Here is a 24445-nt window from a genome sequence, read left to right on the forward strand (position 1 = left end):
GGCTTTCCTCGGTACTCTGCTCCCTCGGCCGTGCCCCGGGGCCACGCACTTTCTCACGGCATCATGGAAACAGAAGCCAGGCCAGGATCCGGCAGGGAGAAGCTGGGAAAGTGGGAGCCGCAGGGGTGCTGTGCCAGGCCAGGAAACCTTTCTGACGTTTTCCCTGTGCGCGGTTGTGAGCTGCACCATTTCTGTCACAGTGGTGGCTTGGAAACCAGCTGGAGAAGGGGCAGGCAGGGAGAGGGGCAGGCTGAGGGGATGTTTTCCCCGTCACACAAGGCCAGCAGCCTCGCCGGGCCGTGGGTCCTTAGCTCGCCTTTCATGCTGGTGGAAGGTGCTTGGCACAACTGTGGCCCTGAGTCTCTTCCCCTGCTGGAGAAAGGAGAATGAGCCCCTCCCTGCACCCCACCCTGCTGAGTGCGTTGCTGTGGGGCAGCCCTGGGGACTCACTGAGTGGGGGTGCAGTCAGGTACCACAAGGAACAGCCTGGCTGGGGGGTAGCTAGCAGGGGGACAGTCTGCACATGTCCACACTGCAAGTAAAAGTTGTGTTCATAACCTACGTGAGCTAGCTCAGGATAAGATAGCAGGGAAGAGGCTGCAATTCAATGTGTCTCAGCCCCTGGAGTTGCTCTGATTAACACCCAAGTGGACAGCTGAGTTGCCGTGTCTTCCCTGCTCACGTGGGTTAGGAACACACCTTTTATTTGCAGTGTGAATGTATCCTGTGAATCCAGACAGCCATCAGTCTATTTCTCAGAGGACCTGCAGCTCCCTTTCCCGGGCAGGTGAGATGAGAGGGTGGGGAGACTGTCTGTGCACAGCGCATGTTGGTAAACGTGCCGTTCCAGACAAACCCATGCTGGTCCAGGGGCTCGTGCCAGCTCCATTCCTCGACGGAGGCGCACGCCATCCTGCCTTGTCAGCACGGTATGTTTCTGCAGAGAGCATCAGGCACACAGGAGTCTGCCTGGCATTCCAGAGGCGTCTGGAGAAAGGCTATCAGGAGGGGTCTGCCGGGACCTTGGTGCTGCTCCCAGAGTCTGGATGGGCACAGGACAGGGGATGCCCCCTCCTCCCTGCCAGACCATTCACATTGGATGTAGAAATGGTACCAGTGTGAAAGGCACCTGTGCAGAGATTAAGTACTCTCCGTGCTGAACTAGAGCGGGGATAACACCCAGCCCGGGGGGTCTGGCAGGCTGGGGAAGTTTTTGCACCTACACATGGTTTGGGAGTTTAGAAGCCTTCAGACCAAATACTGTCCCATCCCCCTGCCCCAGCATTGGCTTCTGGCCTGTGGTAGGCACCCAGCCACTTGGAGCAAATATTACAGGGCTGGATTTTGCTCAGAGCCTAGACTCTGCCCTGGCATCTTGGCCGGAAACATCCCAGGCAGCGCCCATGCCAGGAGCTGTGTGTGTCTGTGTCAGGGGGAGCAGAATGGGCCATGGGCCAAGGCGCAAGCTGTGAGCTGGAGAGGGGCTCTCAGGCCCCTCTGCTCTGGCGGTCCCTCAGGGTTTGCCTGCACCTGTCTGCGTTTGGTTTTCCTCGTGATACTTTGTTTTGTTGATGGACGCAAGGAAATTCAGCGGTGTGCAGGAAAAGCTAAACTAACCCGTTAGCTGAAAACGCTGCAGCTCTGCTGACTTGTGCCTGGTCTGATCGGAGCTCACCAGCTGAGCAGCGGCTAGCCAGGTCAAGGGGAGGAGACTTCTCCGGAGCACCCGGGTTCTGCAGAAAGTGGTGTTGGTGCGTCAGCTGGGGATACTGTTTCCTTTGACCCAGGGCCCAGCCTGGTGCAAAGGAGATGCTGCACTGCTGGAGATGCAGCCTTTCCCGAGAGTCGGGAAACTGACGCCCTCGAGCACATGGCCATTAAAAACTCCAGGGCCGCATGCCAGTTCAGCTAAGTAAATTCCACCCCATTTCGGTCGGACTATTTGCACCCGCCGGAGTTACAAATCCCTCCGAGGGTGACTGGAAAGGGGAGTTATCGGGAAGTCTTGTTTCTCTCTCTTGCCAATCTGGGCAGAGCCCGGGTGGCTGTTCGGCTGGTGCTCCACAGCGCTGCCTGTCTCAAGCACGGGTGGTATCGCTGGCAGGTACAGCTCTGAGGGGAGCTCTCCTGCATGCTCTGCTCTCGCCCAGTAACACACCAGCGCAGCTGCCAGTCTTGCCCAGTTTGGGGCCTCTCCTGGCATTAGCACCTACTTCACCCCGCAGAGCCCTGCGGAGGGCAGTTCTGTCTGCAGAGCCCCTCCAGGAGTCCAGAGGAGAGCAGGGGCCGCGAGGCACTGCCCCTTTAAGGGCCGGCCAACCTTGCTCATTGATCTGACCCATGTGGGAAAGGGCCAGGAGCTCTGTAAAGGGCTGAGGATGCTCAGTCCCTCTGACCTGAGGGACCTGGGTTCCTGCAGGAATGGATCCTACTGGCAAAGCCTGAGAGCCAAGCCCAGGGTGGGCAGAGGAGCTGCTTTGTTTGGGTGGTTTGGCCTGAAGAGTAGCTCTGAGCCCAGCAGCCCCGGCTCGAGGTCTGTGCGCCTGGGCTAGCTAGCCAGCCACTTGCCCTGGTGGAGGATGCGGACAGGTGATCAGCCCCAGGCACTGCGAGGAACCTGGGGTCAGGCTGGGTAGGTGCTAGCCTCATGGTCTTCACTGTGTTTATACTCCCAACCCCTGGGAGGCAGGGCCAGGCTGTTACCCCTGGGCAGATGGGAGCTGAAGCACAGCGGCCAGGGTCCCCACAGGAAGCCTGTGGCAGAGCAGGGAGTTGGACCCAGCTAGGCTGGGGTCCATCCACTCGTCCACCTGGAAGAACCCTTGGAAACATCATCAGGAGCCAGACAAACCTGTGAAATGCCAGGGAAAGGCCTTGGGGTTTGGAAGCACCATTCTGTGCTGTGCCAATGGAGCTCTCTGACCATGGCCCCCCGACACGGCTCCATTTCAGAACCCCCAGCACAGCATCACCCCATTGCTCCATGGGAACAGTCACCCTACGCTAAGCGGCGTTAGCTGCATCCACACTGGCTGCTTCTGCTGACCTCACCTCTAAACTGATGTGTTGGGGGGAAAGCTGCAGAGCACGGTGCAGCGAGCCCAGCAGGGCCGTGGGGTGAGAGGCTGGCTGATCCAGTGGGTAGGGCACTGCGTGGGACTCGGGAGAGTGGGAGCAGGTCCCTGCTTTGTGAGCATGGACCAGCTGCTGATTCTGTCTGTGCTTCAGTTCCCCGTTTGCCTCCTGGGGTCACAGTCCTGCCTCAGGGAGTGGCGGGAAACGTGTCCCCCGTGGCGAGGGCCTCGGATATGACGGTCGTGGGGGCTGTAGAGTGGGACAGAGTGTCACTAATAAATGACTTCCCATTCCTGGACAGGCTCAGCTGTGGCCCTGGGGAAGCAGGGGGAATTTGGGGCTTTGAGCGAAGGGGATGAAATCCTGCCTGTAGTGCCCTTGAGCCCCACATCTGTGTCCGGACACGAACCATGGGCATCCGCCTGGGGGAGGTGGATTTGCTTCTCATGGTCACTGTGGCAAAAAGGCTGCCGTGTCTGGAACCACGATGTCATTACCCTGCTGCCAGGTGGTATCCAGCCCCCGTGTCCCCAGCATGGGCCCTGCTACCCGGCTTCTCTAGGGGGCCACCCTAGGACTTATGTTAACTCCTTGCCTGCTGGTTCCAAGAGTGGGTCTGCCCAGCCGACAGCTCTGCTGCCTGCACCCCTGGCACACTGGTTCCTGGGGCACAAGGCAGCCTGTGCCAGCCGTGCCCTGGGGGCGTGCCAGGAAGAGGCCGTGGGCAGGAGCCAGCAAGCACATGCTGGGCGGGAAGGAGTTAAAGGGAAATATTTGCAGAGAGCTGAACCTGCCAGCTGGCCCCTCCCTCCTTCCCCCCAGTGACATCACGGCGGAGCTGGCGAGCTGGGCTCACAGAGGGTCCTGTGCCGGTTGCTGGCAGGGGGGAGCAGCCCGGGGCTGGGAGCTGCAGCTGGCAGCAGGGCAGAGGGAAGGAACTTCTGGGGCAGAGCAAGGCAAAGCCAAGCCAGCCACTGGGGGAGGGAGAAGGGGGGGGTGCATCTGAGCCTGCAGCTGGCCTGGGGGAGCCGGCACCCTCACCAGGAGCTAGGCAGCGTGGAGAGGGGACAGGCTGGGAAAGCCAGCCATGGCTGTGTGGAGCCGCTTCGTGGGAGCAGAGAGGCTGAGGGAAGCTGGGCGCGGCATGGCAAGGTGCCCGTGCCAAGCCCACCCTGGGCTGCAGCTCCACAGAGCCCCCTAGACCTAGGGGTGCAGCGGAAGGTGCCGGGGGAGCTGGCCTCGGACGCAGTGATGGTGGTGCCGCAGGGCAGCCCACGGGAGTCTCGGGCCAGGCCCCCGCGCTGAGCTTGCTAGAGGAGAAGACTCGCCCTCTCTACAGGTGTGGAGGGGCCAGGGCCTGCTGGCGTGAGAGCTACTGGAGGGCACGGGACAGGATGAGCCTGCCCACAAACTATGGCTCTGTGGCCCTGGCAAATTGCGCCCTTATGGTCTGCAATGGCCACCTGGCCGGCTCACCCCGCGCCATCAACCGGCCCATCGACATCGTGCAGAAGCACAGACGGTAACTGCGCCGCTTGCCGCGTGACCACTACTCCCCAGTGGAAGGGGTCAAATCTTGGGGTCAGCCCGGCTCAGGCCAGCTGGCTGCCAACACTGCCAGCCCACAGATCATAGTGCAGGCTCCAGCGATGGGCTGTGTGCGAAAAAGCCAGCCTGGGGCTGGGGAACCCCATTGCTTGTCGGCTTTGGGGCTGGAGCCTGCTGCCTTGGCGTGGCCCGTAATGCCAGGGGGTCCGACCCGAGCGGCTCCTTCAGGCTCTGCTGCCTTTGGAGGTGCTTGAGGGCCAGCTGGGGAGAATCCCTTGCTCCCTCTCTTCCTGGGACTGATGGGGCAAGGAAGCAGAGCAGGGGCTGGCTGCCCTTTTGTGGGCTCTGGGCACATTCAGAGGGGAGAAAGCACAGTGGGTAACGTGTGTCGAGGGCTCCGCACCCAGCTCCCCCAGCCAGGTGTGACCTGAAGTGTGGTGGGTGGTGCAGGCAGACATGCTGCTGCAGAGAGGAGGAAGGTTCCTCTGTGGGGGGTGGAGGGGCAGGGCAGCGGTTGCTGGGTGGAGAGAGACCACGGCGTCTGGGCACGTTTACAGACCTGGAAAGCAACTGACAGGCACAGTCCTTCCCACCTAAGCTGCAGCAAAGCCCATCCCCGGACCCTGCTTGCTCAGCCCCACATCCTGCAGCCGGTCTCCACAACTGGTGGCTGGGACGTGCAGGCTGCCTTTCCGCGGGCCCCTGGCTAGCACCGTGGGAACGCTGCAGGATGAAGGGAGCTGGGGCGGGGCGGGCAGCTGGGCCTGGGTGGAGGCCCCATTAGTAGCAGAGGATCCCAGGGTGATCAGCGTGCTGGTCAGGGGCACACTGGGTCTGTGCCATGGAGTCCTGCACTGCACATCTCTGAGGAGGCAGGGACTGAAGGTCCTACCGGTGTCTCTGAGCCCACAGGAAGCCAGGGAGCTGGGGAGAGCAGCTCCCACCAGCTGATTTCAGGTGGGGTTGCGCCTTCACTGAGGGGAGCGCTCCCGTCAGGTGAATGTCTCCACGGGCGACATGTGGGGCCAGAGCCCAGGTTTCTCCCTGTGCTATCTATAGGACTGGAATAAAGTGATATGGGGCCTCCAGCCTCCCCCCCCCCCGCCCCCCACCCAGGTCAGCGCCAGGTGTGGCAGGCCATGGTGGTTTTATCCTGCCTGTGGCTCCCTGACACACCCTGGCACCTGTGGAGCTTGTCACCCGAGGAGAATGCAGCGTGTCACCCGAGGGGATGTGTGCACTCCGGAAGAGGAATTTCATTAGAGCTACTGTCACTTCTGTATGTGCTGCGAGGGGCAGGAGCCCCCCACATACACACACCCAGCTCCCCACCCAGACAGCACAGTGCAGCTGGACTGGAAGGGCTGGGTGTGGGGCGCCGGCTGGGGCATTGAGTCCTGCACCTGTCCTTTCATAGCATCATAGCAACCTTAGGCTGGGAGTGACTTGAGAGGTCACCGAGCCCAGCCCCCTGCACTGAGCCCGGACCAAGGAAACCCAGACCAGCCCGGACAGGCTTGTTCAACTTGGTCTTAAACCCCTCTGAAGACGGGGATTCCACCGCCGCCCTGGAGAGCCTGTTCCAGGGCTCATCTCCCTCCATTAGAAAGTGGTTCCTCGTTTCTAAGCTACATCTCCGGGGTGGCAGACAGCCCCCCTTCTCAGTGGACACGCAGAACAATTGGCCACATCCTCTCGCTAGAACAGCCCTTTGCGGATTTGCAGACTGTTTCCAGGTCCCCCCTCAGTTGTCTTTTCTCCAGACCAAACATGCCCAGTGTTGTAACCTTTCCTCACCGGTCAGGTTTTCTGAATTGTAGCCGGTTTGTTACTCTCCTCTGAACTCTCTCCAGTTTGTCCACATCTTTCCTAAAGCGCGGGGCCCAGAACTGGACACAAGACTCAGGTGAGGCCTTACCAGAGCCCAGCATATCGGGACAATGACCTCCCATCTCTTACACACGACACTCCTGTTAATACACCCCAGAGTAGCAGCCTTCTTTGCAGCTGCATCAGATTGTTGACTCTCATTCATTTGTGGTCTGCTCTAACTCCCGGATCCTTTTCAGCAGCGCCCCCACCTAGCCAGGTATTCCCCAGCTTGTAGCTGTGCATTTGATTTGTCCTTCCTAAGTGAAGTACTTGGCTCTTTTCTTTACTGAATTTCATCTTGTTGAATTCAGACCAAGTCTTCAGTTTCTCCAAGTCGTTTTGAATTGTAACCTTGTCCTCCCAAGTGCTTGAAACCCCTCCCAGCTGGGGCTCAGTGGCAAATTTGGTCAGCATACTCCCCTATCTGCTATTGCTTTGTGGAAGCGATGGAGTCGAGGGCTTTTTCCATTGACAAATCGGTAAATTCTGTATCGCCAGCAGAGCAGCAGCTGGACCGTCTCTCTCCACTGCTACCTGACACTCCCACTGCTCCTCAGCAATTCTCAGCCCATCCTGGGGCCCCCTCCAGCTCCCAAACTAGCTGACACAAGCTGCTGGGCCTTTTCCATCTCCCAGCATCCACTTGGAGGGGGCAGGCGTCCTGTGAAGAGGACAAGCAGCCCAGGCCAAAGCAAATAATTCCGTTGTCAGTGTCCAGGAAATGGCAGGATTGCTGAAAAGCAACCCCGGGCCTTGACATTGCACCGTCGAGGGGGTGGGGATGGTTCTCAGCTCAGCTCCACAGCGAGGGCTGCGTTTCCATATGCAGCTCGATCCATAAACAAGGGTGTGTTCCACCCAACCATGAGAACTGGAGCGGGGCTTGTCTGGGGAGTAACGGGGTGACGGTAAGGAAGGGACGATACCGCTGAAGGTGGGGACATGCTTCCCAGCCATGAGATGTTCGCGAGTGGGACTGAGTGAGAGCTCAGGGACTTGGCACGTCTGAAAACACCTGCCTAATGTCAGAAACTGCAGCAGGCCATCTCTCTCATTGCTCTTGGTCTCAGGGAGCAGTAGCGGGAAAGAGGCCCAGCTGGACAGTTTTGCACCCTCTGTCACCAAGCTCCATGGAGGGGCCATGCTGTGCAGGGGGTGGGTGCCAGGAAGGCTGCCAGCCCGTTTCAGTATCTCTCTGTAGTTCTACAAAGGTGTGCTAGGTGCTGTACAGGAGCAAGCCAGACCAGGGATGCTTGTTAATATTTATGGAAGCGTTGAAGGGCTGTTTTCATTGCCGGCTGAATCTGAGCTGGGCAGGCTGCAAGCAGGGACGCTTCAGACAGGCTAGAGGCCAGGGCCCTGGCCTTGGGGCTGAGCCAAATCAAACCCAGCTGGAATTTGCCAGCTCCCTGGAGAGTTTGTCCCATGTTACCAGCCTTCTGGCTGAGCCTCGGGCCAGGCTGCTGCCCAGCTCCCTGCCACTCCTTGGGACAGCCAGTGTGGGGCATGCAACAGACACACAGGTTCCTACAAATCCCAGTGAACCAGCCCTCTGGATGGTACGTGGCTCGGCCAAGCCCATAGCTCCCTTCCCCGCCCTGGCTGTGACCTTCCTGCAAGGAAGGAGACAAGTGCGCTGATTAGCTGAGCTGGGCCAGTCGATGGGAACGGGGGCTCCTGATTCCATCCCAAAGTGGGGGCAACAGCTGCTGCTGGAAAATCCTATTGAGCAGCTGTTAGAGCAGCATTTGGCTGCGCTGACCTCTTCTTCCCAAGGTCAGCTCTGCTGCTGCGGGTTGCTCCAGCACTGGGGGATGTGCTGGTGGCTTGAGCAACGCTACCAGGACCATTGCCTTTGATCAGGCAGGGCAGAGCCGGGGCTAGCAGCACTGAGCCCCTAATTCATGTTGCCCTGTGGGTTGGGTCCCTGCACTGTCCACAGAGCCTGGCTTTTTACAGCTGTCCCTAGCAGGGATCGTGGGGGCCTGGTGCACAGCCTGCAGGACTGCCAGGAATGTCTCCCTAGAGCGGGCTTTGGACCCGGCCCTTGGAGAGCTGCCTTCTGCAGAGGGCTTAAAGCACATCCCAGAAGTTCATAAGTGGTGGGTGAATATCACTACCTCTGTTACACAAACAGGGAAACTGAGGCAGAAGGCAGCCTAGTGAGTCAGTGGTAAAGCTCACAATAGGATTCAGGCACTAGACAAATAGTTGTATTTGGCAGGAGCCTCTAGCTGCCCACAGCCCGCCCTGGCCTCCTCACCAGCCTGAGCTGCCCTGGCATGGCTCATAGCCCTGTGCTAGAGGGTGGCAGCGGGCTGAGTGCAGGAATCTGGGTAGATGAGGCTCAGGCTGGGGGAGCAGCATGTAGTATGACCGGGGACCAGGCCTGGTCCCCGTTTGTAGCTTGGTAAGAACCTGCACATTCAGCAAGGCACAGGACGGTCCCCAGTGTCACTTCATGGTCCAGATCTGCACCCAGCCACTGCTGCTCCCACAGCCAAGATCCCGCTCCCCTCGGATGAAAACAGTGTGAGATGGGCAGGATGCCTGCCCTGCCGTGCCCAGGGGGCCCAGAGATGGGTCAGTAGCAGTAGGGCTGGGGGGTTCCAGCGCTATGGGGGGTGGAGGGTAAATGGGGCATTGCAGGGGGCTGGGCCTGGAGCTTTTAGCCCCACGTGCCTGAGCCTTGGGGGTGTTCGGGGTGCTGGGGGGCTGGCATGGGGCTGGGCATGCTGGGGTGGAGTAGGGGTGCTGCAAAGCACCCCAGTTTGTAATTGTAGGTTACACTCAAGAGCTAGGGCTGCCCACAGCATCTCATTGCCATGGGGGTTTTGCCCACAGAGCCAGCAGCAAGTGGGGGGTGTGACAGTCATCCCAGTGTGCCTGGCTGCCTGTGGGGCAAGGCTGGGTCTGCCCCACAGTCCTGTCCCCTGGTTGCAGTTTGACGGAGGAGTCTGGGCTGTAGCTGTTCAGAAACCCCTTTCCCTGCCCCTTATCGGGCCTTTCATCGGTCTGCACCTGTGTTCTCTCCCCTTCCTCAGGCTCCCTGGGCTCCTGGCCTGGCCCCGTGTGCATGGAGTGGGGTTCAGAGCTGTGAGAAATTAGCCAGGAGCATCCCAGAGCAGCCCGTGCTGGGCAAGGCGGTGTGGGCCCATGGCAGGTCTTGGCTCGCTGCCTTCCCTCTTCTGAGTCTTTCCTCCTTCCCTCTCTCTGCAGCTTTGACATTGAAAATGGCCTTTCGTCGGGGAGGAGCCCACTGGACCCCCAAGCCAGCCCCGGCTCCGGGCTGGTCCTGCATGGGAACGTCCCTCACAGCCAGCGGCGGGAGTCCTTCCTCTACCGCTCCGACAGCGACTATGACCTGTCTCCCAAAGCCATGTCCCGGAACTCCTCCATTGCCAGCGATCTGTAAGCACCAGCCCTGCCTCGGCCCCGTGCAGCCCCTCTGGGATGCCCCCTCCCCGGGGGGAATGCGCCCTAGGCTGGCAGACCGTCATAGGCCGAGACACCCAGCCAAGGGCCAAAGCGGGACTGGAGCAGGGCCTAGCCCTTGTGTGGGCCCTTTCCCACAGGGAGTCAGTCTGTCTGTCTTTAGTCCAGCCAGACAAAGCTGAAGTCAGTGTGGGCCTGGTGCTGAAGGGAGAAGAGGCACGGGGCACCAGGCTATAGCTGTGGAACAGGGCTAGGGAACAGCGGGAGCCTGGTGCCAAGCTGCTGGGGCTGGAATTGCATTACTTGGGGGCATCGTGCCAAGGGGCAGCTAGTGTAACACAGGGGCCAGACACCACAGCTTGGGCCTGCTCAGCAGCCAGGCCAGCCCCAGCTGGGCTCCCCAGACTCACAGCTCGCATGTCTTGGCCTTCCTTGATTAGGGTGGAACCTGTCCTGGGCAGAGGGTGGTTCCATGCCAGTACATCACTCATCCCCTAATTTGTGGTGCCCAGACCCTGGCCCAGCCCCATGCATGGGGTTCCCCCCCAGCCCCTCCCTCACTGCCCACTCGGGGCCTCATGTGCTGTTTTTCCCTTATAGGCATGGAGAAGACATGATAGTCACGCCCTTCGCGCAGGTAAGAGTCTCTTCCTCCCTGGCTCGCGCGGCCCGGCCCGAAGCTGGGGCAGTTGGGAATTGCTCTGGAGTTGGATCTAAGCCATGCTCCCCACAGACAAGCACATCTCCATCCAGCACCCACCACGTCTTACCACCACTGCACTGGCCCCCTACACTCCCACAGACATGTGCCTGGAGGCCCGGCAGCTTGGGGCATCACTGTGCCAGGCACTGCACAAACACGCAGCAAACGACCGTCGCTGCCCTGAACTGCTCCCAAGAACTCTGAGCCCAGGGTATTGAACGTCTCCTTGGCTTTTCTACAGGGAGGGAAAACTCTGCCTCTTGCATAATAGGTCCCAGTCGCTGAGTCAGGCAGTCTGGGAAGGGCGTGTCCAGACAGACAGGACAGAATGACGGGCCTAGCACAGAGCCCTGGACTTCACCTGCCCCATCCAAACACCCAGCTTCTCCCCCACCCCCCAAATACTTAGGCACCACCCTGGCACACACTTCCAGAGCTCAGAAAGGCCTTTGGGACATCCTCTCTCCTCTCCACCTCCACCCACCTCCCAGGCCTGGGGCAGATCCTGCCTGTGAGCTCTGGCCATGGACCCCACACTCTCCCCGTACGGGGCTGCTGCTCCTGCCATCGGTGTGGGGTGGATTGTGGCATGAATTCCAGTCTGAGCTCTGATCCAGGCTCCCAGTCACGGGGCTCTCAGGCATAGCTCCTCAGGAGCCTGCTGAGCTGTCCGGCTCCAGGCCCGCGCCCAGGGTCTTTCTTCGCTGCTTGCCCTCAGCAGCTGCCTTCCTCTCCCACAGGTCCTGGCCAGCCTGCGCACTGTCAGGAGCAACTTTGCCATGCTGACGCATCTGCAGGACCGCGTGGCTAGCAAGTGAGTGGGGAGCAGCCAGCAGCAGAGGGGTTTGAATATGCATACTGGGGGGCCCATCCCAGGGGGCGAGGTCCCAAGGACAAGTGGGGAGCATCCCCCAGATCCAAGAGCACAGAGCAAACAATCCTGGGGACAATGGGCTGGGAAAGGGGAGATGGGGGAGAACCTGATTCCCATGTACACAGCAGAAGCTGCTTCCTGGTGTATGGGGGGTGGGGAGGTGGCCTTGGGGAGGGGACTGTGTTTGACTCAGGTGCACCCCTGCAATACCACGCTCAGCTTCTGCCTGTCCCACGTGTCTTGCAGGAGAACTTCTAGCAGCAACCCACCATCTGTGTGCAAGGCCAGCCTGTCGGGTAAGTTCCATGCGGGGGCCAGGCTCACTGCAGCAACAGAACCAACCGCAGGGCTGTCCCGGGGCGCAGGCGGCTTGCATGGAGGCAGCCAGCAGCAGCTGGTTAGAGCTGACAGGGGAGAGTGAGACCCTCCCTAGGATTCTCTTTCCCGATTGGCCTCCCCGCAGGATTCCTCTCTCCCAGCCCCATCAGAGCCGAGACCCAGGGTTCCCCAGCAAGAAGGACTTGAATCTCCGGCCTCAGCCATCACCCACCTGCCCTGCAGAGCCCAGGGCCGGGATGTCAGAGCAGCTGCCTGCTGTCCAGTGCCAGGGCTGCAGCTCACCTTGGTGCTGGGACGTCAGTCTGGTGGGAACGGTGGACGTGGGCGCATCATCCGCTCAGGCGCCTGTCCCGGCATCCTCGGGCGATGCTCTGGAACTGCTCTCTACGAAGCCATGCAGGACTCTGGGGAAGTCTCCTCTCTGGGAGCAGACTCTGCAGGGCAAACAGCTCAAACTACTTCCACCTTCCTGGGTCTGATCTTGGAGCATTCAGCATCCTCTGCCTCTCCGTGCGCTTCCCACAGCGAGTCCGCCTAGGTGGGGTCCTGGGGAAGCCAGAGGGTCCTGCCCCCCAACTCCATAGTCAGACATGACTCTCAGCCAACCAGTAAAACAGAAGGTTTATTAGATGACAGGAATATGGTCTAAAACAGAGCTTGTAGGTACAGAGAACAGGACCCCTCAGCCGGGTCCACTTTGGGGGGTAGTGAGCCAGACAACCATGTCTGCACTTCACTCCATGTCCCCAGCCAGCCCCAACTGACTCACTCTCCACCTCTCCTCCTCTGGGCTTTGTCCCTTTCCCGGGCCAGGAGGTCACCAGATTCCTTTGTTCTCCAACCCTTCAGCTCTCACCTTGCAGGGGGGAAGGGCCCAGGCCATCAGTTGCCAGTAGACAGAGTGTCGGCCATTTATGTACCCTGGCCCTTTGCTCTGCAACAATTACACCCCCGCCTTATCCCACCACCTAGAGACTTAAGAAATGCATAGGGGAAACTGAGGAACCCCTACTGCATTCAGAGGAAACATTAAGAACAGTCCCACTTCGTCACAGGCACCACCCCTTGCCATGGGCACCGTCATTCCTGGCCCCTCTTATGGTGTTACTGGCACCGTCCCCATCATGAGCCCCGGGAGCCATGCCCCATGAGGTGCTGCAACGGCAGCTTCCAGGAGATGGGGCCTCTGGTGGCCAGGCCTGTGGGAATGAAGCTCCCCTCACCCTCCTCAGCCCAGTCCCCCAAGGGGTGAGTGTGCCGTGGCTCTGGCACAGCCCCTCCTGATCCATGTCGGGTTTTCGCCTGCTCCCTCCTGGCTGGCTCCTCTTCATGCTGCAGCAAAGATGGAAAAGTCTCCTATTGACGTCAGACGTTCCATTAATAAAACTCTCTGCTCATGTCTCCAGGCCTGAGTTCCAGCCCAGGCGGGAGGCCTGTTGCCTCCAGCTGGGCTGCTGGGTGGGCCCTGCCCCGGCTTCCTCTGACCCCGGCCAACCCGCAGCACACAAACAAACCCGAGTGCAGCTGGCTTCAGCCTGGGGCATGAGCGTGGGGGCTGCTGATGCCATGTGTGGGCCAGAGGGGCACCCCTCAGCCAGCCAGTGGGGAATCTGGGCACCTTTGGGTAGAAGCAGGGCATAAACCCCCTCATCCCAGAGCCTGGCAGCCCTGCAGAAGTCTGTGCCCCGTTGAAGGGCCAAGTACTTCTTGAGGCTGGCCTGACCTTACTGGGTAGGGCAGGGGGCGTGGGCATCTCCCTCCCTGGGTGGCTGGATGGGAGGGTGTCCCAGGACATCTCTGCTATAATACAGGGCTGCTGTCTGGGGCAGGGTCATAAGGCCTAGTGTAGGGCCCAATCCTGGCAGGGGGGTCTGCATGGACTTGGGGCCTCGCCCTCTGCACCTTGGGCATCAATGCCAGGGCAGCTGTGCACCTGATCTGGCCTGGGGACTATGATGACACCAGTCTGTCAAGACCCAAAGGCAGAAGTTGAAGCTAGCCCAGTTCAGTTTGGGAATAAGATGCAATGAGTGGAATTAGCCATGGGCTGTGCTGGGGTCTCCCTCAGGAGGGATGATTTTCCTGAAAGCTATACCCTGGCTCAAACCGGCATTAATTCAGGGCAGGTCACTGGCTGTGCCAGGCAGGAGGTCAGACAGTCGCGTCCCCTCTGCCCTCAGAACCTAGCTAGCAGGACAGCAGGGCCTTGGGCCAGGGACATTCACCCCATGGGCCAGGGCTGTGATACCTGCTGCCCAGAGGAAATGGCAGCTTGCCAAGCCCCACTGTGTGTACTGGGCTCAGCTCCCACCCCCCCTGATTCTGGGGGGCTGCAGTGTGGCCTGTTATTGGGAAAAACAGCCGCTTGGGCCTGGAAATCCCTGTTGTTCCAGTCACACAGCAATTGCCCCAGCTGGGCTGGGGTTCGGTTCCCGCTCAGCTCTGTGCCGTGGTTGTGCCTCGGTCAGCTTCTCGGACAGGCTCACAGCAACGTCTGGGGCCTGGCACTGCACCGCTGGGGGGCAGTCCCAGCTCCAGGGCTGCTCTGAGGGCTGATGCCGCTCACAAGCTCCAGTGCTGGAGTCCATGTGATTGCCTGGGCCCCGGGCAGGACTCGCCCGGTAGCTGGTGCCTGCAGCAGCCGGGGGAGCAGAGCTCCCTTCTCGAGCTCCTTACGGAGGTCGTTATCATGTTGGACCCCAAATCCCCCCAGAGCCCCGGCCCTGCCCCTTCCCTTGGCACCGAACACGGCAGGCCCAACCTCCTGCTGTCACCATGGCAACACAACAAATGGTTGCAACTTCCACCCGATATTTGCTATTTGTGCTTTATGTAACGAGCCGGGCCCGCGAGCACCCCGGCTCAGCTCCCCCTCCAGCCACGCGCGGCCGGCAGGCAGGCTGAGCGCAGCACAGCCCCGGCTGGAGAGGGCAGAGCAGGCCAGGCAGCGGGAGAGAGAACTTCAGGGCTAGAGGCTGCTACGCTATCCGGGCGCCGGTCTGCGAAGCACAGGCACGTCTGGGCCCAGGCTTTAAATGCTGGGAGCAGAGCGGCTGCTGTGCATGGCCCAGGGGGCATGGGCGTGATGCTGAGAGCCTGGGGCATGCTGGCATGGCCTCTGGCCAGCGAGCACTCTCCCCAATGCCACCTGCTTCTCTGTCCGCAGAGGATGCCTGTCAGAAGCTGGCGATCGAGACCCTGGAAGAGCTGGACTGGTGCTTGGACCAGCTGGAGACCCTGCAGACCAGGCATTCTGTCAGCGAGATGGCCTCCAACAAGGTAAGAGATGCAGCAGCTCCTTGCGGGAGCCCACGATCCCTGACCGACCTTGCTCCTGTCTAAAAACCCCCACCCCAGCCGTCCTGTGGGCCACAGCTGTGCAGAGAGAGCTGGTGGCTAGTCCCAAGGACCCAGGGCCACACCCAGTCCTACAGAGCCTGGACACGGGGTCGCACTCCCCTGCCCCCTTCCCCCACAGGAATGCAGCCTGTTCTGGGCTGGAGTGTGGCAGCTGTTTGACACACAGCGATGGCACGCAGCAGATCAGGACAGGAAGTGGAGAACACTCTAGCCAGCTGACATGGGAAGTTTTGGAAACTGGTCCCCAGACCAGAGCCGTGGGGCTAGCACCTTCTGCTGGGCACTTGGCAGATTATGGCCAACACTGACAACAGGAGCTGCTGGGTTAGGTGCCTCTGGGTTTGGTAGCTGTAGCTCCAGCTGAGTTCAAGGCAGCTACAGGTGAGTAGCCCTCTGGCAACCTGGCTCCATGCAACTCCTGCGGGGCTGACTCAGCATAGGTGCCTGCTGCTGCTCTGTGTGCCACCGTCGTGCCCAGGTGCCCCAGTCATTGGCCAGGACCCATTGTGCTGGGCGCTGCACAACCACAGACCGCAGAGACACTGTCCCACACCACGGTGACACTATCGGGCGTACCCCAGCACCGGACTTGGCCTCATTGCCCCCTGTGCATTGGTTCCCACTGTGCGGATGGGGGGCACGTGGGTAATGTCTCCACCAGACATGGTGTGTGGCCAGGGGTGCGCTCCCTTTGGGGCGGCGCGCAGGGGGCTCCTGGCAAGAGGGTGTCTGCTGCTTCAGAGCCCTTGACCAGGGTAGCAAGAAGCAGGCTCAGCAATGTGCCCAGCTCTGGGATTCCCCACGCACCATGAGCTCAGGAATTATGTTCCCCCTTCAGGGCTCTTCTCTGACCAAGGCAAGTCAGGTTCTGCACTGACACGTTCTTCGCTCCCAGATCAGATTTACCTTTGGGGCGCAATGGCTAATGGGGTCCTTCGGTGACCGCGTGCCCTGCTCGGAGGGCTGAGCGTTGCTGTTCCGCTCGCTGACGGCAGGCCCAGGGGGACGGAGGGAGGCGTTAGGATGTAGTCATATTTATGGTTAGTTCTTTGACTGTGTGGGCTCTGGTGCCCTTCTCATGGGGTTCAACGCACAAGGGGTGCGCATACACGCAGCCCCACCCCAACCCGCTTGCGCTGCAGCAGCCAGAGAGAATCTGGGCTGTGCAGTGGGCCTGGAAGGTTAAACCCAGGCTCTGGCAAACTGAACGGGGGGCGAGTGCCAAACCCAAGTGAATGTCCTGCCCACAGCTCCTGGCCCTTTCTAGCGAGGGGTCTCCGCTGTAGGCCTCGCTGGCCTGAGCCGTGGTGTCCTGGCACAGGGAAAGTGTGTCTCAGGGAGCCGGTCCCAAGCCATCAAGCGAGGGCTCAGAGCTTAAAGCCAACACAGTGGGAGCCAGCCCAGCCTCTAGAGTGCTGGTCTAATGCCTCTCCGCCTCCATGCAGACCACAGCCTTCGGCACTAGCTTAAGCCTGCGACCTCAGACCTTCACACTCAGCCACCAGGGTTTGCCGAGCAACCGGGGAAGAGGCACAGGACTTCCCCCTGCTTTGTGGAGAGAGGGGAGCACCAAGGTGCTGCTGGTGTGTAGATACTGGGGCCTTGTCGACACTGGCAAGAACTGCACCGTAATTCACCAGGGTGGCAATGGAGGAAGGGTGGCTGTGTGGCTACGGCCCCGCTGTGGGAGTCAGGGGAGCAAGGCTCAGTTCCCAGCTATTGCTCTGACTCCCTGGGTGACATTGGGCAACTTACTGGATCTTTCCATGCCTCAGTTCACCACCTGTAAATGGGAACAATGATGCTTCCCTGCCTCCAGGGGGGCCATGAAGACAGGTCCATAGACACTTAGGATGTGCTCAGATTCTTCTGCCGTGCGTATCCAGGCTCAGGTGCTCTGAAAGCTGCCTAGTCCTGCCCGGAGAGGGTTGGATGTTGTCACCACTGCTGTCCTGGAACTCGTGAGTGCTGATTAAATGTGAGGCAGAAAATCCCGCTCTCCTCCGGAGGGATCTGCCTGGCCAATTGCTCTTGCAGAAGCCAAGCCCACGAGCGATTTGGTTCCTGGTCCTTCCGCTCTGACGAATGTTTGGAGTGCGATAGAAGGAAGTGGAGACGCTCGTGTGTGTTCGGCACCAAGTTCTCGGCTTACGTCGCCCGCTCCTTCCTTCCTGTGGTTTGCAGATGTTGCTGTGGCAGCACGTGTGCACCGCTCGATCTGCACCTCAGCTTCTTCTTCGGCTCATTTCGGTTTTCAGGAGCTTGAATTGCCAAGTGGCTCAGGACTGCGGGTTGGGCCTTCCTTAGAACTGGTCTGGTCTGTGGGGTGGGGGAGAGCCCCGATACACACACGCACCGCACAGAAGTGGAACTGGGACCTCAGGCTTCAGCGGGGTAACCGGGAACAGAGTCTACCCCAGGCTGCGTTATACACATGCGTTGTCTCTCTCGCTAAGAGCCAAGGATCTAGTCAAAGGTATTCCTTCACCAGCTCTTGCTCCAGCACCCGCAGTCCGGCAGCCCAGCCCTCTGCCCGGGGTGCTGAAAGCCATTGACCCAGCTGTAAACCCTGCATATAATAGAAACCATTTCAAGCCAGAGGGTGCACTCCCAGTCCCACTGTGCTCCTGGCCCCACCTTGCCGTCCTGAGCTGCACCAACCTCGAGGACTGGACCCCATTTCCTGCACCAGGGGGACAGAGGCGAGAGCTGCCACTGTGACAGCCCGGGACCCCCACTCCGCAGCCCTCCCCACGCCTGTCCTGGCAGCTGCACTAAGCCAGGCTCCGTCCCCTGGCCAATCTCTGAGATGGAGGCTGGCCTTCAGCACATGAAGGGTTAAAGCGGGCTCCCTCGGCGGGGGCTCAGGCAGCCAATGGGAGCGCGGTGCTGGGTCCTGCCCCTGCTGCGGACCTCGCTCATTGGGCAGCAGCGCGCTGGGGAGGGGCTCCTTGCCACGGGTGGAGCAGCCCTGGGGTGCCCGGGGCAGGCGCGAGGCACCGGGCGCGGGTCCGGACCCCCGCAGCCCACTGCGATGCAGCCGGGAGCGGAGCCGCCGGGCCCCCATGGCCTGCACTGCATCCCGCGCCTCAGCATCCCGCTCCGATTCGTGGGGCATCAGGTTTTCGGCTGATCCCCCCCGGCCCCCTCCCGCTTCCAGCCCCCCCAAGGGGGGACGAATCCCCGTTTCCCAAGGAGCATTCCTGGCTCCGCCGAAGGCTCCCGGCTGCATGGTGCCAGGCTTGCGGGGGGGAAGCTGAGATGCCTGACGCAAGGCCTCGGATCTGCTCAGCCTGGGGCTTTATCAAGGTAAGTGGGCAAGCTGGCCCCAGGCCCAGGGGCGTGTCACCCCAGCAAACAGCGTGGCAGCCTGGTCCAGTCCCGCTCTCTGGCTCTCACACCCCAAGCAGGGTGCAGCCTGCTCGAGCTGGGTCCAGGCTGCACCCCCAGGCACCCTTGTGCTGGAGAGCCCTGGTCTAGCGTGTCACCCATGGCAGCTGTTCAGGGGATGGCGGGTTGGCCCCTAGTCCTCACAGCGCCAGCTCCCCTGCAGCGGGGAGGGAGGCCAGCTTTTCCAGCCACAGATTCCCGAAATGCAGCCCTGGTGCCCCTGCCTGTGCACTGAAGCTCAGGTGCCCACCTAGGGAGGCAGGGCCGGCCGTATTTCCCATTGGGTGTCCTTTCTGCCTCGAGCAATTGCCTCTAGCTCTGGCCCTTGGTGATGGCTTTAGCTGCCCCAGTCATGTTTTGTCTCCTGCCCCAGAACCAACGTCACCCCCTGGAAATTCTCCTAGTGAGCTCAGCCAGTGCCTTTCGCAGGGTCCCTGCCAGGCACCTTCTCCAGGGTGGCATTGAGCCTGTGCCCATGGCAGTAGCTCCCACGCTCTGTGCGCTCCCTGCTCCTTTCACACACACGTGGTGCTGCGCAGTGGGACTGATCCAGAGTGAATTCCATCCCTCGCCCAGCACTGCAGCAGCCCTGGGGGGCCATGCTCCACTGCCTGCCGGGAGACTAGGGCGAGGGGCATGCCAGAGACAGATATGCATGTTCGCTGGTGCCTGCCACTCCTGGACTGGAAGAGTTAACCCAATCCCTCGGGCTCCATGCTCTGCTGGGAGCAGTGGGCCATGCACCGGGGTGGGCGTGGCAAAGCACAACCACATGCTGTGTACGTCCTGGAGAGGGTTGAACAGCTGCTGTCACCCGGCCACACAGGCCGTACAGCTCGTGTCCTGCCCAAAGGGGCGTGATTGGGAACGAATGCCCAAAGCTAGATGCCAATGCACACGGGTCGGGGAGCAAGACCTGCTGCCAAGCTCCTGGCTGAGCAGAGGCGCGACCCTGTGTTGACCTGTCTGAGCCGAACTTGGCAAACGTCTGAGGAGCAATTAGGGCCCAAGTCTCTACCGGGGCCTCTGGGCCTCCCATGATAGAGACCACCCCTAATAACAGCTGTGATAAAAGCCTTCAGGTGGCAGGCCATTCACTGAGCAGATCGTCTTCAAAGCCAGTTTCCTGAATGGGCGCTCCCATTACCAGCCTGCCAGTCCTGAGCTCTGGGCTTCTCTCCCAGGCCCAGCTAGTCCCTTAGCCTCCCAGCTGATCAGGGGCCAGGCTGCCAGCGTGTTGTGATTGTGTCACGTGCAGCGTGTGTCAGACATGATGGTATGAACGCAGGGTCCAGCCCACTCACGGGGAAGGAAATCGGTCTGAAAGCATCCTGTGATCAGAGCAATTTGCTTCAGCTGCACCTGCTGGGATATTCCCCAAGAATGAGCATGAAATGGGACAACAGCCCTGTCACGGAGTATGGGGGAGTCTGGGCCCTGCACCCCTCTTCCTGGGATTCACCGTGACTCTCAGCCAGCCAGTAAAACGGAAGGTTTATTGGACAATAGGAACACAGTCTGAAACAGAGCTTGGGGTACAACCAGGACCCCTCAGTCGAGTCCTTCTGTGGGGCAGGGAGCTTAGCCCCCAGCCCCGGGGTTCCCTGTGTTCCACCACCCAAACTGAAACCAAAACCCCTCCAGCAGGCTCCTTCCTGCAGCCTTTGTCCAGTTTCCCGGGCAGAGGTGTCACCTGGCCCCACCACCTCCCTGGCTCAGGTGACGGGTTCACCCCCCGCTCTCCCATCCCCAATGCTCAGTCCCAGTAGAACTGAACGACATTCCCCAGTCAATCCACCCCGCTCCCTCCTGCATCACAGGCCCAGATGCAGCAAGTTCATGTAACAGCCCATGGTCACGTCCGGACAGCTCGCACCTGTGCGGGCTACGGCTCTGTGTTTACCTGCTGGTGCCGTTCCACGGTGCAAGGTCTGATGTAGTATGCCTTGGAAGGCCCAGGTCATTATGAGCACATTATAATAAAACATGTGAGAACCTCCCAGGGCAGAGTGCTGCAGGGAAATGAATTCTTGTTGCCATCTCCAGAGCCCAACTGGCGCTTCCACTCCACCCCTTTCCCATTCCCCTGGGCAGGGCCATGGAGGCTGGGGTGGGTCCCCCTGCTCGGTTCCCCTGGCCGTGTTTCTAATGGGCACCATTGCTTGTCTTTGCAGTTTAAAAGGATGCTGAATAGGGAACTGTCGCACCTCTCCGAAACCAGCCGCTCTGGCAACCAGGTGTCTGAGTACATCTCCAGCACCTTCCTGGGTGAGTAGCAGAGCCGGGGATGTCGCGCCTGCCCCATCCGTATGCCAGGTGTGCCCCGTTCATACACAGTGGCACTTTTCTTTAGAGAATGTGATGTTTGGAGTTGAAAGACCAGTGAGAAGCCAGGGATGGTGGCTGGAGCCAGAGATTTTCTCTTGTGCTTCACTGTCCTCATCACCTCCGCACTGAGTGCTAAGCAAAGAGACGAGCCCTAGCCATGTGCGGAATCACATTGTCTCTAGGCTTTCCTAGACTGGGCAAAACCCAGGCAGAAAACATCGAGGGGTATTGGTGCACATGGTGGAAGAGCTCTGCCTGTTGCATTTTGTTTCTGATTCAGTTCTGTGTAATCTCTTTGGGGCAGGGTGTATTTGCAAAGCACCAGCATAAAGGGGCTGGGGCGAGCCGGGGGTGGCTGTAATCACAGGGATAATGATTGTTGTGAGGGTAGCTAGGGGAAGATGCTGTACCCAGCAATGCTGTGTCAGCCAGCTACGGAAGTTGTGTGACACACCACTAAAGAGACAGGGCATGCCACAGTCTCCTGGGTCCTGCATCATGTCTTGGCTAAGCACGTCAGCCACTTCTTCCCAATGACGGGGCCGTGGGAATGGCTGCCCACAAGGCCTCCCCTTTATCTCCTTGTTACCCAGCAGGGAAAGGAGAAGTGGCCTTATCTGCCCTCCTGACGTCTTGCCGGGTTACTGTGGGAACTTGGTCTCTGCTGGATGTGACGGGGCTGATTAAAGTGGCAAAAGCAAGGTTGTCAGAGAGAGCTGGGGCTGCGGCTCTCTCCTGGGCCCCCCTCCACCCTGGGTCAGGATTGAGGGGCAGGCAGGAGGGATTTCTCTGCGTCTCAGCTCGCTGTACTCTCTGCATGTCAGTGTGGTTGGGGTGGGGTCCAGCAGCCTTGCAGTGGCCAAGTGTGTCCAGCGTTTAGGAAGGGCTTGGTTTAACACTTCCCCAGCTGCAATTCAGTCTGTTGCCTCAGGGCACTCTGCCGGGCTTTCCAGCTGGAGATAAGGAGCCGGCCACATTTCTAGTGCCACAAAATAGTGATACAGAGGCCAGAAGATACATTCCTCAGCATGCCGCCAGCCCCCACGTCCAAGAGGAGGGTTTGCCCGGTAACGGGGGGTCTGTCTGCAGAGCACTCGGGAGTGGGACTGCAGCATGCATTGGCATGCCCGAGCGCTCCAATAACAAGAGCACCATAGCTGTGGTAGCTGGGGGGGCTATCACCCTGAGAATGACCCAGCGTCCTGGTTGCTGGCGGGGCTCCTCCATCTTCACTGCTGCTGTTACTGGAGGTAGCCAGATCAAAGTGAGCTTGATACGCACACCTGCTGCAGATGGGAGAGCAGTGTGGACCGACCATTGAGAGACGGCGACACCAGTGGCTGTATGAACACTGCCCAGTGCCAGCCAGAGGCCGCTGGCCTCTCACCATGCGCCTCTAGCCATGTCCAGCACAGGGCACCACAGCTGTTCCAGGGCTCTGTCCCCTGTGTCCCTTTGTAACTGCGATCCAGATCTGACCTGGAGGCAAGATGCTTTCCCTTTGTCTCTTCTTTTCCCAGCAGAGCAGAGGGTGGAGCCGGAGCTCAGCCAGAGCCCTCCTGCTGGGTCCTGGGTCCTCACTCCGGCAGGATTCCAGCTGGAGTCAGCTGGCAGTGGGAGGGCAGGGGGCTCATCTCCGGGCGCCTGGCACTTGAACTGCAGTGCTGTGTCCAGGCAGAGATGGGCAGCATGCGCTGGGTGCAGCTGGCAGCCGATTCCTTTGGGTTTCTCTTGCACAGCCCAGCTCTGCATGGGGCCGTGCACAGACCCTGCATTCTTGGGGCTGAGGGCTCAAAGCAGCCGGGTGAGCCAGCGCTTGTCCCTCTGGATCAGCCCTGTCCTGCACACAGACTTGGCTTTGCTTTCAATTTCCCCACCCTCCTTCAGCAGCTGCCTGTTTGAGGAATGCAAATGCCTTGGGGCTCCCTGCAAAGTCTCAGGCCCTTTGCTGAGATAGTGGGGCTTTAACAAAGGGAGCATTCCTTTGGATACCTACCTGGCTGCGGGAACAGGAGAGGCCTCCACAAATAAAACCTGCACCACTCCTGCCCCCTGGGGCACTTTACCAGTCAGAATGAATGCAGCTTCCCAGCCCTGCCTCTGGGCTGCGTTAGCAGCTCCATTTTACAGATGGGGAAACTGAGGCACAGAGCAAGTCAGTGGCTCTCCTGGGAGCCTCTGGCAGATCTCAGAACAGCACCCTAAGGGCAATGGAGCAGAGTTGTCTGGAAATGAAATGTGTGTCTGTGAAGAACCCTGGCTTGCCACGGTTCCCAGTGCTGGTGTGTGTCGGGAGGAGGGCGGGGGGTGGTTTACACAGGCGATCTGTGCACGTGCATGTGCACCAGGGGAGGAATTGGTCTTTGAAACAGCAGTTTAGCTGGGAAGCACCAACATTCCTCAACACATTGTCTCCCGTTGCCATGACAGTGATAATATTATTCGACTCTGCTTACGTCAATTCTGGGTCTGAGTCGTATGGCGGGTGGGTCAGGCCTGAGCAGCGTCAAACCGTGGGGCTCGGGCGGAAAACACACGGGGGTTGTTCCAGGATTTTAACTCTCTAGGAAACTGACAGCAGTAAGCCCGGTCACAGGCCGGGGCACTGAGCCAGCTGCTCTCAGGCGCTGATTGCGGGCGCTGGGCCGCAGTGCGGGACTTTGACAGGCGCTTGGCAAGGGTCACACAGGGTTCTGCAGGGGGAGGGGGGAGCTTCCGGTTTGAACTCCCCCTGCCCCTGCTGCCCGTCACCCGCTGCCTGGGGCACATGGTCAGGGGCTTTCCTCCAGCCTGGCAGTGGTGTCCCGATCCTGGGCACCCCCACTGGAAATCTGCCAGTGTCATGCTGCTCATGGTCCTCACTCAGCTGTGCTGCCAAGGGGCTCCGAGGTGGGGGGTGTTCAGTGGGCTCTGACCAGCCCAGTGCCCGCTGGCTCTCAGAGCAGCCTCGGCTCATCCGCTGCTCAAGGAAGCAGGACAGAGGCATGTTCTGGAACAGTCACAAGGTCCGGACCCGGGCAGTGTCCCCAACTCCCAGAGGGCGATGACCTGGTGGGGGGGCTGTGCCGAACGCACCGACCGTTCTCTGCATTTTATCTCCCCCAGACAAGCAGCATGAGGTGGAAATTCCCTCCCTGACGCCCAAGGAGAAGGTCGCGGAGAAGTTGACACGCCCCATGGCGCAGATCAGCGGCCTGAAGAAACTGACACACAGCTCCAGCTTCATCAGCTCCGGCATCCCTCGCTTCGGGGTCAAGACGGACCAGGAAGGGCTCCTGGCCAAGGTGAGCAGGGGGAGGAATGCTTTGCCCCAGGGCCCCTCGGCCCCAAGTCCCCATGGCTGCACCCCCCATCTCACTGCCACGTGTGTGCCGGCCACGCCCTCCCACCCCGTCCCACCACCATGCATGTGTCAGCCGCATCCCCCCACCCCGTCCCACCACTACCCGTGTGCCAGCTGTGCCCCCCACCCTGCTGCCATGCATGTGCCAGCCACACCCCCACATCCCGTCCCACCGCCA

At 60.2% G+C, this 24445-nt stretch overlaps 1 protein-coding gene across 6 annotated transcripts in view; it reads left to right on the top strand.

Moving 5' to 3' along the window:
* PDE4C (phosphodiesterase 4C) overlaps nucleotides 1–24445 on the top strand; it is a 98367-nt gene that overhangs the window by 64515 nt on the left and 9407 nt on the right. For 5 of the 6 annotated variants that reach the window (XM_043502549.1, XM_038384029.2, XM_043502550.1 and 2 more), the window contains 7 exons: nucleotides 9715–9906; nucleotides 10531–10567; nucleotides 11374–11447; nucleotides 11754–11803; nucleotides 15013–15125; nucleotides 20771–20864; nucleotides 24030–24208. In XM_043502549.1, coding sequence (XP_043358484.1) covers nucleotides 9715–9906; nucleotides 10531–10567; nucleotides 11374–11447; nucleotides 11754–11803; nucleotides 15013–15125; nucleotides 20771–20864; nucleotides 24030–24208 — 739 coding nt within the window. Of the gene's footprint in view, nucleotides 1–4182; nucleotides 4598–9714; nucleotides 9907–10530; nucleotides 10568–11373; nucleotides 11448–11753; nucleotides 11804–15012; nucleotides 15126–20770; nucleotides 20865–24029; nucleotides 24209–24445 lie in introns of those variants that run through there. The other variant, XM_038384031.2, reaches the window with a different exon arrangement.

Source organism: Dermochelys coriacea, chromosome 25 (assembly GCF_009764565.3).
Source record: "Dermochelys coriacea isolate rDerCor1 chromosome 25, rDerCor1.pri.v4, whole genome shotgun sequence".
In the NCBI taxonomy this organism is placed as follows: Eukaryota; Metazoa; Chordata; order Testudines; family Dermochelyidae; genus Dermochelys; species Dermochelys coriacea.